The 18,361-nt window shown below is 49.1% G+C and overlaps 1 protein-coding gene across 8 annotated transcripts in view; it reads left to right on the top strand.

Moving 5' to 3' along the window:
* The window catches only part of PIR (pirin), a 99,305-nt gene that overhangs the window by 22,108 nt on the left and 58,836 nt on the right, over positions 1 to 18,361 (top strand). For 6 of the 8 annotated variants that reach the window (XR_014835769.1, XM_005673448.4, XM_085008560.1 and 3 more), the window contains one exon: positions 16,738 to 16,821. The exons of the other annotated variants lie outside the window; for them this stretch is intronic. Coding sequence is in view for 5 of the 6 variants with exons in the window: in XM_005673448.4 (XP_005673505.2) it covers positions 16,738 to 16,821 (84 nt within the window). In the remaining variant the exon portion in view is untranslated. The remainder of the gene's footprint in view (positions 1 to 16,737; positions 16,822 to 18,361) is intronic. 8 annotated transcript variants of the gene reach the window in all.

Below are 18,361 nucleotides of genomic sequence, written 5' to 3'. Positions count from 1 at the left end.
TACAAAATTCTCATTACCTCAAGTGTGATTGGGAACCAGCTGTGATATCATCTGGACTCTTAGGTTCCACCTCAACCCAGGAATCAGAATCCGCATTCCAACCCCATCCTCGAGTGATTGCTGTGAATGGCACAGTTTGAGAAGCTCTCGTGTACATGAGCCTTCAAACCAGAAATACTGTAATTCTCTGAGCTAAGAGCCAGAACCTGATTCTCCTGTGTCGATGGCTAATCATTTTTTAAAACTTAACCCTTCACTTGGGATGATAGCTCGCTCTTTTCTGTTAACAACTTGCCTGAAAGTTAAGGAAGAAGGAAAGCCCTGGAGAAGGAGGCCTGGCTGGTGGCCAGATTCCCTGCCTGGGAAATCTGAGGGCAGAAGGCTTTTGCAGTCAGGGGTGTCAGCTCAGGCCTGATCGCGTGATTTATTTAGGGCAGCTCCAAATGCTCCGAAACAACCATCTGAGAAATGCACGCACCCCTCGACCGTTCTCATCCACGCCCTGCCCGAGTTGACTTTTGCCTGCAAAAGCAGTCCTGTGAGGTCACACCCCGCTGATGAACCTTTCACCTACCCGGAGAAGAAGCAGATTTTGTGCCTTTCAAACTCACCCTTTACATTTCAGCCTCAGGACTTTCCGGGTGTGCGCATCGAAATCGCGTGTTCCTGGGGAAACCAGTGTAGTTGGTCACTTCTGCGTCAGGTGAATTGCTAGGATTAACCGCGCGCCTTGCTTTGCCCGCGACATTTTAGGGTGGTCTTGTCCATCGCGGGGCTTAGAAATGCTCTATGAAGTTTTTCACTACGAGCCTCGGCAGGTTCTTTGACTTTGTTCAGGAGAACAGACCCGCTCTGTTGCCAAGGGTGTGCCCCGCAGCAGAGCCACCCTCCTGGTTCCTGGTTGGCGGCCAGCAGCGTTTGCATGCAACTGCCTGCAGTGTCCCGAGAGGAAGGGAAGGGTCCTGGTGATTCACACCTAAAACTTAGAGCTGGATCCAAGCCACCCGTCTCTCACACGGCTGTTTTGCTTTGTCTTGTTTTTCCCTAACGTGCATTGTGCTTTCAAACGCAAACCACATCACTGTGGAGTCAAAGCTACAAAAGAAAAGCTTGATGGAATTCAGAATCCATTTTGGAAAGAAGAAAAATAGTCTAGGAGAAGGAGGAAGGAAGGATAGTTTCTGAACACCATCAAGGCGCTATTGTTCAAGGAACATCCTGTGACGTCTCTCACGTGGACGTATGGACATGTTCCTGTCGCTGTGAGAAAGAGGACAAGTGTCTATCGTATCGTTATGATTGAATAGGGCTCGGGAAGCTTCGATGCCCTGAGGAAGAGTCACAGCCAGAGGAAAGGGGGAGGAGGCCCGGTTGTTTATTTGTGGGGAACTTGCAGGTCAAAGCAAAACCCCGAGGTGGCCCCATCCTCTGTGGGCGGTGATGTGACCGGACGGCGTGTGGATTTTAGCATACACGCCTATTTGGCATGATTTGGGGGTGAGGCTAACAGATGCTAAAGGAAACTAAAGCCACCCTCCCTCCCCAGGACACCCCTTGGCACCACCACGCCAAAAATATCAACCCAACCCTCTTCGTAAATGGCTGGGTAGAAGATAACTATGCAAAGGTCACCTGCTTTCCTGCAGAAAAGCAATAACCAGATCTAATGAGGGGGCAAATCTCATTTGTAATAGCACGAAGAACTCCATAGGATTCCAGGCAAGAAAGTTCTCCTTTAACCCACTTATCCTACTTCTAGGAATCTAAGAATTTCCTGAGAAGAAACCCAGTGTAAGAACAAAGGCTTATTATACAAATGTTTATTCCAGCACAATATTAAAAAGTCAGTTTAAAAAAGGGAATGGGGGAGTTCCCGTCATGGCTCAGGGACTAACGAATCTGACTAGGAACCATGAGGTTTCGGGTTCGATCCCTGGGTTGCTCAGTGGGTTAAGGATCTGGCGTTGCCGTGAGCTGTGGTGTAGGTCGCAGAGGTGGCTCGGATTCCGCGTTGCTGTGGCTCTGGCGTAGGCTGGTGGCTACAGCTCCGATTCAACCCCTAGCCTGGGAACCTCCATGTGCCGCGGGAGCGGCCCTAGAAAAGGCCAAAAGACAAAAAGACATAAAAAAGGGAACAGGGGAGTTCCCTTCGTGGCTCAGTGGTTAACGAACCCAACTAGGAACCATGAGGATGCAGGTTTGATCCCTGGCCTTGCTCAGTGGGTTAAGGATCTGGCGTTGCTGTGAGCTGTGGTGTAGATTGCAGAGGCGGCTTGGGTCCTGTGTTACTCTTACTGTGGCTGTGGTGTAGGCTGGTAGCTGTAGCTCTGATTAGACCCCTCACCTGGGAACTTCCACATGCCACGGGTGCAACCCTAAAAAGCAAAAATAAATAAATAAATAAATAAATAAATAAATAAATAAATAAAAAGGGAACAGGAGTTCCCTGGTAGCCTAGTGGCTAAGGATCTGGCATTGTCACTGCTGTGGCTCAGGTCATTGCTGTGGCATAGGTTCAATCCCTGGCCCGGAAACTTCAGTATGCTGTGGGCGTGGCCAGAAAAAGGGAACAAAAGAAGTATTCAAAATAAAATGGAGATGGTTATTTATGTGGTGATTATTATATGTCTGGTAGATGGAATACTATATAACATCATTTGTAAGAGCAAATATATTTTTTAAAAGATTTAAAAATTTGAAGTATAGTTGACGTATAATGCATTAATTAAGCAATTGTTATAAATAATTTAAATTTTTATGGATCGTGTTCTGTTTAAATCAAAGTTTCTCACCCTTGGCGCTGTTGACACTTTGGGTGGATAAGTCTTCGCTGTGGGGGGCCGTGCTTTCTCGGATGTTTGCCAGGATACCTGTCCTCTTCTCACTGGCTACCAATGGCACCCCCTACCTCCAATGCGGACGACAAAAACTGTCTCCAGATAGTGTTACCTGTTCACTCTGGGCGGGGAGGGCCACCACGTGGCCCCCAGTGGGGAACTAGTGGTTTCCATACATGTGTCCGTACAGTCACATACCACGCAGCTGCTAAGAAGAAAGTCACAGCTTGCTGTGGCCTGATGTAGAAGAATCTCCATGATAGCTGGAAAGCGGCAGAGGCAAGGTGCTAGCTTGTTGTAGCACAGCGCAGGATTTGTATAAAATAGAAAGGCTATTATATGCCTTTATTCTTTTTCAGAAATGGGTGATTATTTCTTGGGGGGAAGCTGGACTGTGGGTCTGGCTTCCGCAGCCTACACCGAGGCAAAGAAAACAAAATTACGCAAGTCGTGTTACAGTATTCAAAGAAGAGCGTGCTTAGAGAGGAAACAAACACGTAATGACAGATACAAATACATATTGACACAGCTTTTAAAAAATGCGTTTTTTTTTTGGTATATTTATGCAACTGGGCCACTGTCACCACCAGTGGCAGACATTCTCCTTGCCAGCCAAAGAACGCCCCGCGGCGGCCACTCTCCGTTACCACTTCGCCCAGCCTCCGGCACCCAGACTTTGTGATTTTAGGGATTTGCCTATTCTGGACACTTTGTGTAAAAGGAATCCCACCGGATGTGGTCTTTGGTGTCTGGCTTCTCTCACTCAGCATCATGTTTTCCGGGCTCGCCCACATTGCCGCACGTGTCAGGACCTCATTCCCTTTTGTGACTGCCGCCTCGTTGTCTGCATTTGTCCAGTCACCTGCTGGCAGACCTTCGGATCATCTCTGCTTATACCTGATTCTTGGGTTCTGCCCGCAGTATCTCTGAAAGGCCAGCCAGGCGACTGGTGACCCTTCCGAGAAGGTGATGAGGGAGCGTGGGAAAGAAGGCTTCTTTTCAGCCTATCCCTCTTCGTGCCTTTAGAATTTGGAACCATGTGCGCTGGTGATTTAGAAAACTGCTATTTTTACAGTTGCCTCTTTGCACGGCGCATTTGAAGATAAACAGTGCTCTCGTGATTGGGGAAGGGCCTACGCTCACTTGTTCTCCAGGAACTCTGGCTGAGTGAGGCCTTCATGTTGGGTCTGCCCTCTGCACATGAAATCCGACCTGGTTTGTGCTTTGTGTGGGTCAACCAGGTAAACCGATGCAAGGTGCCAGCGCGCAGTGGGGAGGATGCCCTTGGGGCTGCTTCCGCTTGGGAATGCTTGAGGCGCCCACAGAACTGAAAAGAGCGCTTCCAATGAAGAAGCCAAACTTTCTCCTCTTCAGCATGTCCCCTTTGCAAAAGGAAATTAAAATTGTGGAGTTCCCATCAGGGATCAATGGTTAACGAATCCAACTAGGAACCATGAGGTTGTGGGTTCGATCCCTGGTCTCCCTCAGTGGGTTAAGGATCTGGCGTTGCCATGAGCTGCGGTGTAGGTTGCAGACGTGGCTCGGATCCCGTGTTGCTGTGGCTGTGGTATAGGCCGGTGGCTACAGCTCCGATTAGACCCCTAGCCTGGGAACCTTCATATGCCACAGGTGCGGCCCTAGAAAAAGACAAAAAAAAGAATCGTGTGTGTGCATGTGAGTTTAGAAACTGGGGTGGAGGAGGACTTGTAGTTTGCAAGAAAATTAGAAAATGATGCAGGAGGCACAGGGGAGGTCCAGTTGGTGAAGTTTCAGTTGTGAGGGAGAAGCTGGCACTTCTGGGAGGGTTTCAGGGAAAACCTGGCCAGTTAGTAAAAACCTTAGGGGGTAACTTGGATATGAGTGGAGGAAAAGAAGATAGAGATGATGATGGAGATTGATTAGAAATGACGAGGAGTTGAGTTGGACTTAAAAATTGGATGTGTTGGAGTTCCCAAGAAATTTCCCCATCTCCCCTACCCCCACCGTGTTACAAACAGAAACCATTCGTATCTGAGAGACTGCTTTCTCAAGGAGACACCTTGGTGGCCAGATGTGTTGAAGACGATAAACATGGCATTGAACCCCCTTTTATGTTACCAGATGTAAAATGATGCTTCTTAAGTGAGAGTAGAAATAAGTCTAAGACAAGTCAGCGTAGCTCATTGCACGATGGAAAGCTTCTGGCAGATCTTCATTGCTGTTAGTGGGTCTTCTTCAGCGTCATCCGCCAGTAGACTCTTCACCGGAGGTGGCTGAGCGCACACGCTTAAACCCAGAGGAGGTTCGCCCCGAGGTGGTATCAGCTGCCCATTTTATGACAAGCGTCCTTGCTTTCTCTACCTCTAAACTTCGCAGCAACCGTGCCAAGTAGGAGCTATCACCCCTCCCCCCCCACTGTATGGAGGAGGAACCCAAAACCAGTGAAGGGGGGCCTCTTGAGGCTCCTACAGGGCAGGTGCGCCCATCCTCGCCCAGGCCCACACCTGTCCCCGCTTCTGAGCTCCCACTCCTGGAACAGAGGCCCCGTTCCGGACAGCGGAGCGTGGGTCAGAACATCGACACGTTGATACCAAGAGAAGTGACACTGCGTGGGTGGCACAGATCCCCAAACTGTGAACACCGCATTCTCGTGTGACTTCCTCGCTGTGGGACCCAGTGCTTTCCTGGTGCAGGGGTCTGGGTTTTCCCACATCTCCTCTGAGCTTCCTCTATCATGACGAATTGGAGTCGGTTGACTGCCTGGATATTCAGGGACAGTCATTTAAGTTCTTGTCTCCACAGGAGGCCATTCGTGATGTAGAGATAACATGATAATGAACACAGTTGTGCTTTCGTTGCTTGTGACTTTCTACTACAACCTAAAGCTTCTTTCCCCTCCTACATACCTTTTGGCCTGACCCTACCCCTAGCTTTTCCCCAATATTTTGGTCTTATTTTATTTTATTTTTGTCTTTTTAGGGCCGCGCTTGCCGCACATGGAGGTTCCCAGGCCAGGGGTCGAATCGGAGCTGCAGCTACCAGCCAGCCTACACCACAGCCACAGCAACGCCAGATCCAAGCCCCGTCTGCGACCTACAGCACAGCTCACGGCAATGCTGGATCCTCAACCCACTGAGCGAGGCCAGGGATCGAACCCGCAACCTCATGGTTCCCAGTCAGATTTGTTTCTGCTGTGCCACATCGGGAACTCAAATATTTTGGTCTTTTAAGGACCAGATGGGGGGCTGTGTTCTCAATGAGTTACTCCCCCATTCCTCCAGATTCGTCCTCATCAGGATTAATCTTTCCTCTGTGTTCCCAGCGAGACTGACTGTACTTCTCTTTAGCATTTGCTTCTCCTACCTGCATATTTTAGTAGTGTTTCTCCTGCTAGAGTTACTGGTAGCTTCTAGAAGGTAGAGAAGGAATGATCACTGTGTTCCTTCGGGTGCTTCCTAACTTCCTGTTAATGATTTTGTGATGACAGTTTCTCTTGTGCAGGCCAAAATGAAAGAAAAAGGAAAAGAGATTAAAAATGATTCCAAAATCAGTTTCTTTCAAAAGATGAAAGACCAAAAAATTTACATCCCTCTTTCAGACCCCTTATTAGAGAATGTTTTCTTGGAGTTCCCATCATGGCTCAGTGGTTAACGAATCTGACTAGGAACCATGAGGTCGCGGGTTCGATCCCTGGCCTCGCTCAATGGGTTAAGGATCCAGCGTTGCCTTGAGCTGTGGTGTAGGTTGCAGATGTGGCTCGGATCCTGCGTGACTGTGGTTCTGGCGTAGGCCGGCGGCTATAGCTCCGATTCGACCCCTAGCTTGGGAACCTCCATATGCCACAGGTGAAACCCTAGAAAAGACAAAAAAAAAAAAAAAAAAAAAAAAAAAAGAAGAAAGAAAGAAAATGTTTTCTTGCTTCCTGAAGTCCCAAATCCCCAGAACTGTGGCCCAGGATCATCAAGTGCAATGAATACATTCACTAAAAGTTTTAGAAATTAAATCCTTACCATGAATTGAATCAGGAATGATAAATCACCCATCCAAAGGTGTCAGCGGCTTAATTCAGTTAAATATTTTTATAATGAAATTGTAACAAAATATTAAAACAAGAGGGAAATGGACACGGTTCCCTTAACTCTGTCTCTCTGTCAGAGCCCTGTGAGCCCCAGGTCCCCTCAGGATCTCCTGAGGCGGAGGAGCCTTTCAGGCACTTTCTTAGGTTATCTGCCTTGACAGCTTTTAACTAGAGATTGCTGAGCAGAAAAACCTCCTTCTGCACCAGCACACAGCCCCTCCCCTGATGCCTGGAGGGCGGCCTGCCCCATGGACACTGGTCTTCGAGCAGAGACAACGTGAGTAGGCAAGAGGTACCTAGTTAGCAGCAGATCTTTCAGCAAAACCCCTGGTTTGTTGAGAACAGATTTTAGAAAACATTGAGCATGCCTCATGACGGCCAGCAGAGGGCACTCTTACACAACAATGCTTCGAACCACCCTCTTTGCCCACTGGGTGCAGACACAGTGCTTTTGTGTGGGAACCTGGGATAATCCTAGAAGCTGGCCAACCATTCCCTTGAGGCCCCTTCAGTATAACATGGGGGATGAAACAATGGACATGAGTTCCCATCGTGGCTTAGTGGTTAACGAACCCACTAGTATCCATGAGGATGCAGGTTCGATCCCTGGCCTCGCTCAGTGGCTTAAGGATCTGGCATTGCCGTGAGCTGTGGCTTGGATCCACTGCTGCTGTGGCTGTGGTGTAGGCCGGCAGCTACAGCTCCGATTTGACCTCTAGCCTGGGAACCCCCATATACTGCGGGTGTGGCCCTAAAAAAAGACCAAAAAAAACCAACCAACCAACCAACCAACCAAACAAACAAAGAAAAAAAACAGTGGACGTGAGCGCCTTGACCACAGTTTAATGAGATGTAGGTGGTACCATTTAAGAAGCTGGCCTGATGAAGACATGGGGAGCCAGGGATGGTTTGTCTGAAGAGAGTCCCCAAAGGGTTGACTCCTGAGTGGGGTTTGAAGAAGAAGGCCATTTCTGACCCTGAGGTTCTAGAAGCAGCTGGAGGATTCTCAAGGAGGTTGCAGTTCCGCTCGCCTGAGTCATTAGATTTGGGGATGCGGTTGTGCGTGTCAGAACTTTTACCCAGAGTGCAAGGAAAGTTAGGAGATTTGGGAGACTTTTGAGAATGGGAACCACAGAAAAATGGAAAAGGGAAATTGCGTCTAAGTCAGTTGTTCATGTCTCTGTAGTCAGACGTCATTGCGTAGAGCTCGGCAACGTCGAAACCAAAGAAGGATCCCTCAGGCGCCTCATCTCAGGATCCCGCGGCTGCCTGCCCCTTCCGCCACCTCTTAGCTGCTTCACCTGGGAATCCTGAGGCCTGTTTTCAGCTTCGTGTGCAACAAACAGCACGAGGACCCTTTGGTTGCCCGAGGTGGCGTTGGCCTAAAGCCCCGCTCCTCTTGGGCTCCCTTCGTCTCCCCTCGAGGGCAGGCCCGGTGCACCCACCGCACCACAGGCATCACTGCCAAGGTGGCGGCAGCATTTGCGGGATGACCTCGGCGAGTGAGAATGATTTTATCCTCAGAAAATGTGAAGTCCTTGTCCTGCTCCTACAAATGGTGCGTTCTTTTTTTTTTTTTTTTTTTTTTTTTTTTGTCTTTTTGCTATTTCTTGGGCTGCTCCCGCGGCATGTAGAGGTTCCCAGGCTAGAGGTCACGTCGGAGCTGTAGCCGCCAGCCTCCGCCAGAGCCACAGCAACCGGGATCCAAACCGTGTCTGGGACCCACACCACAGCTCACGGCAACGCCGGATCCTTAACCCACTGAGTGCAGCCAGGGATCGAACCCGCAACCTCATGGTTCCTAGTCGGATTCGTCAACCACTGAGCCACGACGACGGGAACTCCAAATAATGGTGTATTCTTAGTCACCCTAAACCACAGTGTTTTCATCAGTAACAGGTAGGTAATGATAGATTCCCAGAATCAGATGCTTTTCAACACCGAAATGCTGTGCGAATAGGAATTGCTGCCCTCCCTCTCCCTCCCTCCTTTCCGCCTTCTTTCCTCCCTGCCTTTCACTCTTCCGAAAAGCTTTGTTGCCACCTTTGTGCTCAGTCTTCAGGGAAGTTGCATTTTCTGAGGGGAGACAGATAATAAAGGAATAACCAAATAATGATACAGCACAGAGTCCCTTCTTGAGAAAGCAAGGATGAAGAAACAACCAGAGTTAGGACGATTAAGAGCAGATTGACCAACTCGGGGGCTGTTTGGGGGCGGCCTCTCTTCGGCTGTGACATTTGAACAGAGGTCTGGACGAAGTGAGGACGAAACCATGAAAATATCGGGGGAAGCACATTCCCAGAAGCTCGAGGGAGGACCTCAGAACGGGCTCTCTGCTCGAGGACGTGTGGCGGGTGTGCCGATGCGAGAACTCACTGAACACTTGGTCCTGTGCTTTGCACACGTCACCTGAGTTAGCCCTCACCGCGCTCGTCACCTAGGTCCCTGTGGTACGTGAAGACACCGAGCCTCTGAGACGTTGAGGACTTCACCCCACACCTCACACCTGGTCAAGAAGTGGCAACCTCAGGTTCCAACCAGGGCCCCAGGGCCCGCGTGGCCCCCAAGGCAGGGCCGTGCCAGCAGGGGGCAGTGCTGACAAGAATCCCTGAAGCCTTGCGCCTCCGGGGCTGGTAGCAGGAGGGGTCAAGGCAGGAGCCAGCAGAGCTTTAAAAGATGCGGGTTTGACCTTTGGCTGAAGACCTAAACCTTGTTGGTTATCTTTTCCCTTTTTGCGAAAACTCCCTTGTGGCCCTGGTGAAGGTGTTTTTTGTGGGCTTGGGATCGGATGAGCTGACTAAGGGGGGTCATTTTCCAGGTTTCTCAGCGATTGCTCAAAAGATGAAAACATTTTTGTAAAATAGCTCGGGTCCTGAATGATATGGATTCACACATTCCCTCTGTGTCCTTGAAGGCCAGTTCCCCGCTTCGATTACGCAAGATGTTCCCTGCCGGCCTCTCTCATCAGCCATGACCTCAACCCGTGTTTTTGTTTTGTTTTTCTCTTTTTCCTACTCAGCTACCAATAGAAAAAAAACAAAAAAACAAAAAACAAAAAAACAAACAAACAAAAAAACAAAGCCCCCATTTCAGGGCAAATGGAAAGGAAAAGAAAATAGAGTTTAATCTAGCACAAAACTTTTTTCCTTCAAACAGTATATTTTGCATCTGTAACATTAAGGTCATGACACTCTTCTTACTGAATACCAGCCAGAAAGAAACAACAGACTCTGTCTGCTGCTGTAATTGCTCAGAAATAATGTGTAGCTCCTCGAGGAACACCTTCTCGCAGCTTCACCTTGCAGGTGACCCTTGTCTGTCACTACTGTTGTGGGTTCGTGTCCGTCTTCCCAATGCAGTCACCGATGAGAACGGACAAGGAAGCACACCTCTTTTGTAAAGACGGGTGGAAAGGTTAGGACCAGGAGGAGGAAAGGACGCAGCAGCACCAAGGAGGCATGTCCAGTCCTTTCAGCAAACACCTGTTTCAAATCACAGATTTCGTAGACACATGCAGCTCTCAAGTCTGAACACAATACTCCCTGTTCCGTAGCCACCCGCCAGTTCTCCAGGTGTTTGCAATTATGTCATGTCCTGAAAAATCATCTGGATCCTGTCGACTCCTAAATGTCCTGCCCGAGTGTGTTTTGTTTGTTTGTTTGTAATGCTCTGTAGACATTTATCCTTTAGGTCTCAGTGCAGCATGTGTAGCACTCAACAAACACAAGAAGGAAAAGAATAAATCCAGCGTCGCTGGTTTCCTTGGTTTCTGATTTTTCTTTCCCCAAAGGCTCTCAGTGTGTCTTTTCGCTTTAGGTAGTAAAGGGCAGGTATGACGGATTCAGTAAAGCTTCTTTGACCAGACTTCTCTAACTCAGATTTTACAGAATTTAGAACAGAGGCAGTGCTGTTTCCTTTCGTATCAGCAGAGAAAAGAGGACCATCCACAGCGCAAAAGGAGAAGAAAAGAGGGGAGAACGGTCTTCGCAATCTTTTAGAAACCGTGTTGGAACTGCTCTCTAAAATAAAAGCTGCCAAAAAACAACCCACCCAACAAAAACAATCTCTTTGGGTATCCACATACAGTTTCGTCTTTAAATAAGTCACGCTCACTGCAATTTACTTTTGAAAGTTGCCTGACGTATTTTCAGATGATGAACAACTTGAAAGCCCCTCGGCTTGCTTAATTGAAAAATCTTGGGGGCTGGAAAGAACATGATTTGAAAGAGGCTCCTTTGAGAACCCCAAGGGGAACTTCAGCCCAAACGGAATGAAAATTGCCATTATTATGCAAGTTATTTTAATTAAAAATGCATGCCTAACAGGAAAAGGAAAGCACGTCTAGACACTGCCCCATATACACTGGCTGGTTGTTTGAAATTTGTCCTCTGAAATGTTGAAGCTTTGTATGGAGTCCTAAGCGCTTGATTCTTATTTTGGCACGAGTGGCCTCTGTAATAATTCCGGGTCTGTCCCACCTAGTGACATTAAAGTCAGAGCTGACGAAGCTGTCCTCACAGGTAATAGGGAGTTATTCTCCTGATTCTCAGTGTTTTCCCGTAGGTCTCACTGCCTTCTTGTCCAGCCCCAGTTCGCCTACACAAGGAACCCACAATCACCAGCATCTCTGCAGAATAAAGCCTGTCACTTCTTTCCATTCACTGATGAGCGGCAGCATCTTTATGTTTTTCCAAAAAAAAAAAAAAAAAGTTTGCCCTGTGAAAGAGTAAACTACTCATTGCAGAAAACTCAAACTATTAGAAAAGAAAGCAGATAATGAAATGTACCCGCAAGTCCATCCTCTGGGCGTGACCTTTGTTCACATTTTAGCACGTGTCCATCTGGGCACTTACATGTCTACGCAGCATGACCGGATACAGTGTTATTAAATGCAGCCATTTACGTGCATCATTGCATTTGACCCCTTTAAATACAATTACTGTTCTGTAGCCTATTTTTTTAATTAATATTTCGTTTTTCTGTGTCAGCAAATAGAGATCTGTATCACGTTTTGACAGTTGCGTAATAGTCTCTGGTAGGGCTGTACCATCATTTAGCTAAGCGTTCCCTTTTAATTCACCATCCAGATTGTTCCTGTCTTTTTGCTGTTATAATAAACATTGCCAAGATAGATTTGTGCAGACGTTTTGTATTCTTGTTGTCTCCTTAGATTTCAGTCTTAGAAATGGATTTTTAAAATCCTTAACCCATTTGGAACACGTCGCTTGCTCTCTTTTTCTCATCTGGTTCATCACTCGTTCCAATACCGCTTAATGGAAAAACGCATCCTTGCTGCACTGATTTGAGGTCAATGTCATTTTATGTTAATTCCCTCTGCAAACGGGTCTCCTTCATCCCTGTGCCAGCGTTGCACCATTGCCATTGCGGTCATAAGTTCCCAGATGGTTCTGGCCATAAAAATCCAGTCGGGGTTCGCCAGAGAAACAGAATCAACAGGATAGATAGAGATCAACGCAGGATGAGATTCGTTGTAGGAAGTGGCTCCCTTGATTAAGGAAGGTGGGAAATCTCAACCTCACCTCTGCAGGCTGGCAAACTGGGGAAGCCGGCTGGTCGAGTTCAGACCAAGGCCGGAGGCTCCAGAGACCGCTGGTGTAAATCCCCGAAGACAAAGGCGGAGAATCCCGACGTTTTGGTCTCTGAGGTCAGGAGAAGGTAGATGGTCCAGCCGAAGAAGAGAGAGCAGGCGTTAACCTTCCACCATGTTGCTGCATTTGAGTCCTCGTGCAACGGGGCGGCGCCCCCTGCACCGGTGCTGGTGGATCTTCACTCGGTCTGCTGATGGAAATGCTCTTCTCGTCCAGAAACGGCTTTACAGAGACACCCAGAAGTGACATTTTACCAGCTCTCCGGGCATCCCTTAGCCCATTCAAGTTGACACGTAAAATGAACCATCACCATCTAGGACCTCCAAGGAGGAGTTCCCGTCGTGGCTCAGCATAATGAACCCCATTAGTATCCATGAGGTTGCAGGTTCGATCCCTGGCCTCGCTCACTGGGTTAAGAATCCAGGGTGGCCATGAGCTGTGGTGTAGGTCATGGACGTGACTCGGATCTGGCGTTGCTGTGGCTGTGGTGCAGGCCGGCAGCTGCAGCTCTAATTTGACCCCTAGCCTGGGAACCTCCCTGTGCCACGGGTGCAGCTCTAAAAAAGACACAAAAGAAAAAAAGAAGCATTCCAGAACCTCCAGTTACTCTAGCCATCTCCTTGTCACCTGCTGAGAGAAAGGTTGCTGCCAGGGCCACCTAGCGCAGTGGCATTGTTCTGCAGGATGACGCATGGAGAATCCTCTGGCGCCAGCCTTGGTTTGCACTGTAGTTAAGTGCTCAACAAACACTTGGTTTCAAGAACCCGCAGTCAATAAAGTGAGCTCTGGAGGCGGTGGGCTCATCGTAAGGCTGCAAAGTAAGATTTCAACAGCTGACTGTAGCAGCTCTTAAATTGCCCTTAGTTGGGGGTATGAGGGGGCAGAGCAAACCACAGCCTGTTGGCCCAGCCTGGATTCTGAACGAGTTGAGATGAAAGAGTGGAAATGCAGACAGAGACATGCCTTTATTTCCAACAAAGTTGATACTGTAGAATGGGGCTTATATCCGTGGGCAGCTGGGCTTCTGAATACTGCAACTGAGGCAGACTCACTGGCAGATCTCACTGGCTCTGCTGGCCCCCTGCCAGCCACCAGTGTGGGGACTGGCCCTCCCCACAGAGGCAAAGAGCAAAAGAGGACCCCCGCCTTCTGTGGACAGGCCGATTCTCCCAGAGGGAGGGGAGAGGCAGGGTTCAGCAATGGGGCTTGGTCTTCTTTCAAGTCCACCAATCAGATTCCGCTGTTCCCTTCCCACCAGGGAGGGGTGGGCGAAGGGCACAGGGGTGTTAAGTGTTCATGGAGTGCCCTCCGTGGGGAGGGAAATATCACAAAGGGCAGTGGAGGTTGTCCCTAACTCTTTGGGGCAGGCCCTGCCCCGCTGATGGAGCGGGGGTCCCTGATAGAGGTCAGGACACAGCGATGGGAGGCCAGGGTCATGGCCGGGTCTTGGGTTATTGCTATGCTGGGTGGGATTTTGCGGCCCCTTTCTCATCTTTCTCTGAGACGCTTTACCCTGGACCTGAGCGTGAGCCGAATCCTTCCTGTGCCCCTCACGGTGCCCTGTACGTAGCCAGCAGGGCCTGCCGTGCACTTGCTCGTCTGCGTGAGAAGATGCGCTTCCTGAGCACAGCTGTCTTATCTGTCTTCTCCGTCAGAAGACCTTAGTGAGATATCCAGTGAATTCACGAATGAATGTTTTTGGTGAACTGACCGTCTTAATTATTTTAAAATTGTTCTGCTGTAGGTTCTCTATCTGGGAATTGATCATCATTTGGCTAGTTCCTAAATACACAGATATATAGGAAAATGATCAAAAGCCCACTGCCCCTTATAAGTTATAAAACAATTTTTGGAATTTTCATATTAAAAAAGATTAGTTGGGGAGTTCCCGTCGTGGCTCAGTGGTTAACGAATCCGACTAGGAACCATGAGGTTGTGGGTTTGATCCCTGGCCTTGCTCCGTGGGTTAGGGATCTGGCGTTGCCATGAGCTGTGGTGTAGGTCGCAGATGCGGCTCGGATCCCGCGTGGCTGTGGCTGTGGCGTAGGCCAGCAGCTACAGCTCTGATTCGACCCCTCGCCTGGGAACCTCTGTGTGTCATGGGAGCGGCCCTAGAAAGACGGCAAAAAGACAAACAAAACAAAAAGATTAGTTGGGTCTACTTTTTAATGCCTTAGAATAAAGCAAAAACATAGACCATGGAAGCAGTCTGGCCTAGACATACGTCCTGGGTTCTTGTATGGAGCAGGAAATAGTGTTCTTTGTGTAGAACAGCAGTATCTGATGTGTGTGCTTCGACCTTCGTAAATATTTTCTCTTCTCTTACCTCTTGAGTATTTATATTTTTTTCTTCCTTGCGGAGACATGTTTCTACTCTGTTTCTTTTTGTGGTTCTAGACAGCTGTGATTTGTTGGTAAAAATATTATTATTTTACTCTTTTTTCTTTTTAGGGCCGCACTCTCGGCATATGGAGGTTCCCAGGCTAGGGGTCTAATCAGAGCTACAGCTGCCGGCCTACACCACAGCCATGGCAATGCGGGATCTGAGCCGTATCTGTGACCTGCACCACAGCTCATGGCAACGCTGAATCCTTAACCCACGGAGTGAGGCCAGGGATCGAACCTGCAACCTCATGGTTCCTAGTCGGATTCGTTTCTGCTGCGCCATGACGGGAACTTGCAGATGTTGTTATTCTAAAGTACTGATTTAAATTGCTCTATTTGGCGGAATGGGTCTTTGGGTGAAAATGAGATCGGGCTGACATGAGTACAAGAGATGTTGGGACCTTAACTGCAGACTGCATTTTGGGTTCGCTCATTTAATAATGGTGAGAGTTTTGAAGTAAAAGTTACAAGATTAAAAAGGGTAAACCCATTAAGCTTTAAAGAAAGCCTTGGAATCGCTAGAATATGAAAACTTCATCCAGTGGTGTAAATGATCAGAGCTGTTGCCCATGAGCCTGAGGAGGGGAGCCGCTCGTGGTTTGCAGATAAATGTCGTTTTGCACACACCTTTCAGAACTGTTGAGGCTGATGGGTATTTCTTGTTGGCATTTACAGATGATTTCATGAATGTGTACAAAACGAGCAAAATGGAGAACGGAAAACAGAGTTGTGCAGAGAGAGCTCCCACCCCAGCAGACACGCATTTTAAGCTTTCAGTATTAAATCGCGTGTTTCAAATGTTGCCATGTCCCTGGGGTCGTTTAAAATAGCTTCTCAGTATTTGGGTGTCTTTTTATCTTTGTTAAGATAATCACGATAGCTTTCAAAATGAGAATTTTAGAGCTGCTGGGTTTTTCCTCTTAGGGAAATAATGAAATAAGATTTTCTTGTGCTGTTTAAAATCGGTGGCATCTCGTTCTGCCAAGAGGCACTGTGCTTATAGAGGCTCCCGGGAAGGTTTGACTATCCTTGCAAAATCCCTCCCTTAGATGGCTGCTGATACTCAGATTTATTTATCAAGATCAGTGTCATCACATAGAACTTCCTGTAAAGATGCCTTACCATCTGCGCGGTCCGCTCGGGTGGCCACTAGGCACATGGGGGCTCTTGAGCACTTGAAATGTGACGAGTGCACCTGAGGAGCTGATTTTTAATTTTGTTTAATTTTAATTACTTGAAACTCAGCCACACGTGGCTAGTGGCTCCCCCAAGGGACATCACAGAATCTCTACACGGATGATGCTTTCAGATTTCGTGCAGACACGCCTCTGGAAAAGTTGACTTTATATGCATTCATTTGACCTATTGCACCAACATCTCTTGAACACCGGGTGAGTTTGTGTGCCTGGTGTGGGAAAGACACCCCCTTTGGGTTTCCCCAGTCCTCTCGTAGAGGACGGCGTGGAGACCTCAGGTCTGCCGTCCCACCCTCCTGGGTGAACCTGGCCTTGGTAACAGGGCTCCTGCTGTTTCAACAGGAGCTGCCACTTTCACCCTGAGCTCCGGGGCCCACTGTGGCTGAGGGAATGGGTGGGGGCCCCTCTCACCCGCCTGGGGGGCGCTGCTTGCTCAGGGCTGCATCTGCCCAGAGGAAGGGGCTCCCACCTGAAATTCGCTCGGACATTGCATGGAGCGTGTGGACCTGTCACTGAGGCTCATTCCGGCAGCTCGCTCCACTGTCTGAGCTGCTCCTGCCGCTTTTCTTCAACCCATTTTCAGTGCGAACAGAGAGTAACACTTCACAGCTCCCCAACACCTACTTTTGCTTCTCTTTTGTTTTTTTTCAAAGGTGTCTTACCTCCTGGAAGGGGGTAGCATGGCCCACGAAGACTTCTGTGGACATGCTGGTCAGTTGAACCCAGGAGACCTGCAGGTATGGCCAAGACGAGTTATGGCTGATGGTTTCCTAGGCTGTGGCTGTGCTTGCTTGATCCCTCCCACTTCCGGTACCTTCACCTGTCCCCCAACCCCCGCGCTCTCTGTTCCATCTTTGACTTCCCCCGTTCTATGGCTCCTTCCACTTCACCTGCAAACCTGCTCAGGTGTCTTGCGTTTCTCTTTCCCTTGACCCCAGCATCATCGCTCAGCTTCCACCTAGTCTTTGCCTTGCTTTTCTCAAAAGAGTAATCGTGAGTCCCTGTCGCACCTTCCACATCTTCCATCCCATCCTCCACTCACTGAAATCAGGGTTGGCCTCTCAGCACCACCCCCCAGTCCTTTCTTGAAGCCATTCAGGTCACGGTCGCTCATGATGTCCCAGTTGCCACATTCAGTGCACTAGCTTCACGTCTCATCTTTCTAGACCTCTCTGCTGACTTTGAGACAATTTACTATGTATCTTCCAGGACGTTTGCAGGGGCGAGTGTTGTCACGTAAGATCAGGACCCAAACCCGGCCACCATCCTGGTCCCTCTGAGATGATTTTAAAATTAAAATCCCCAGGAAGTGCTTGGGTCATCTTCACTGGGTTTAAAAGCCTGGACTCTGTCTCAGACACCTTCTGGGATCATGTACACATTTTGTGGGATGCCAGCTGCAAATATTTGAATCGTGGTGTTTCAGTGATCACAAAATTTAAAGGCAGAAAAGCAAAAGGGCAGAGAGGCATGGCCAAATGTCAACAGTCACTTCTCACCAGGAGCAGAACGTAAAGTGGATTTTTCCTCCCTCCATGCAGTTGTTCTAATGTGCCTGGTTCCCCGTGGGATCGGGCCCCAGGTGCCCACAGATGCCACCTGCCCATGAGCACCTCTTTTAGCTTCCTCCCTTGCCTTGCTCATTCCTCCTCCTCTCCCCCACTTGTATTTTCTGCCTCACTTTCCAAGTACATAAACCCCTTGCACTTGAGCCCTTGTGTCGGGACCTCCTGTGGGAGGACCCAAGCCGAGGCAGGCAGGAAACCTGCCTGTCGGGCTCATTCCCTCCCTCCCTCCCCAGATTCTGAGGTTGGCGCCTAGGGCTGGCCCCTGACAGGCTCTTAATAAAGAAATCAAGGCACGCTTGCAAAATCTGCACAACAGTGGAGACAGTAAGTTTCTCCCAGCAGTGAGGGCTCCGGTACCCACGGACTCGGGTCAGCTGCCTCTGGTGTGGAGGATGCCATGGGCCTCCGCCCGTGTCTTTAGATCCCCACCCCACCCCAGCGCTGCCCTCTGCACCGGAACCGCCCCACCCGAGGCTAAGGAGTGGCGGCTGGCCCACAGCCGGCGGTTTGCTCCTGTCGGGATATAAAAGCTCGGCCACCACGCCTCAATTCGGGACAGTTCTGAAGCTTCATCCCTCTCCGGAGCTCCCTGTCGGATGGGCTAGGGCCTTCACTCTAACTGCACTGATGCTCACCTTGCCCCTCCCCGGCCCAGCCCCCCACCCCATCTCATAGTGCCGTCCTGAGACTCCGGGGGCCAATGCGGGCA

This window comes from Sus scrofa, chromosome X, assembly GCF_054392235.1.
Source record: "Sus scrofa isolate SSC_HxYL_T2T_F1_AM1 chromosome X, Sscrofa_HxYL_maternal_Yorkshire_Landrace_v2.0, whole genome shotgun sequence".
In the NCBI taxonomy this organism is placed as follows: domain Eukaryota; kingdom Metazoa; phylum Chordata; class Mammalia; order Artiodactyla; family Suidae; genus Sus; species Sus scrofa.
This window is presented reverse-complemented; position numbering and strand designations above follow the sequence as displayed.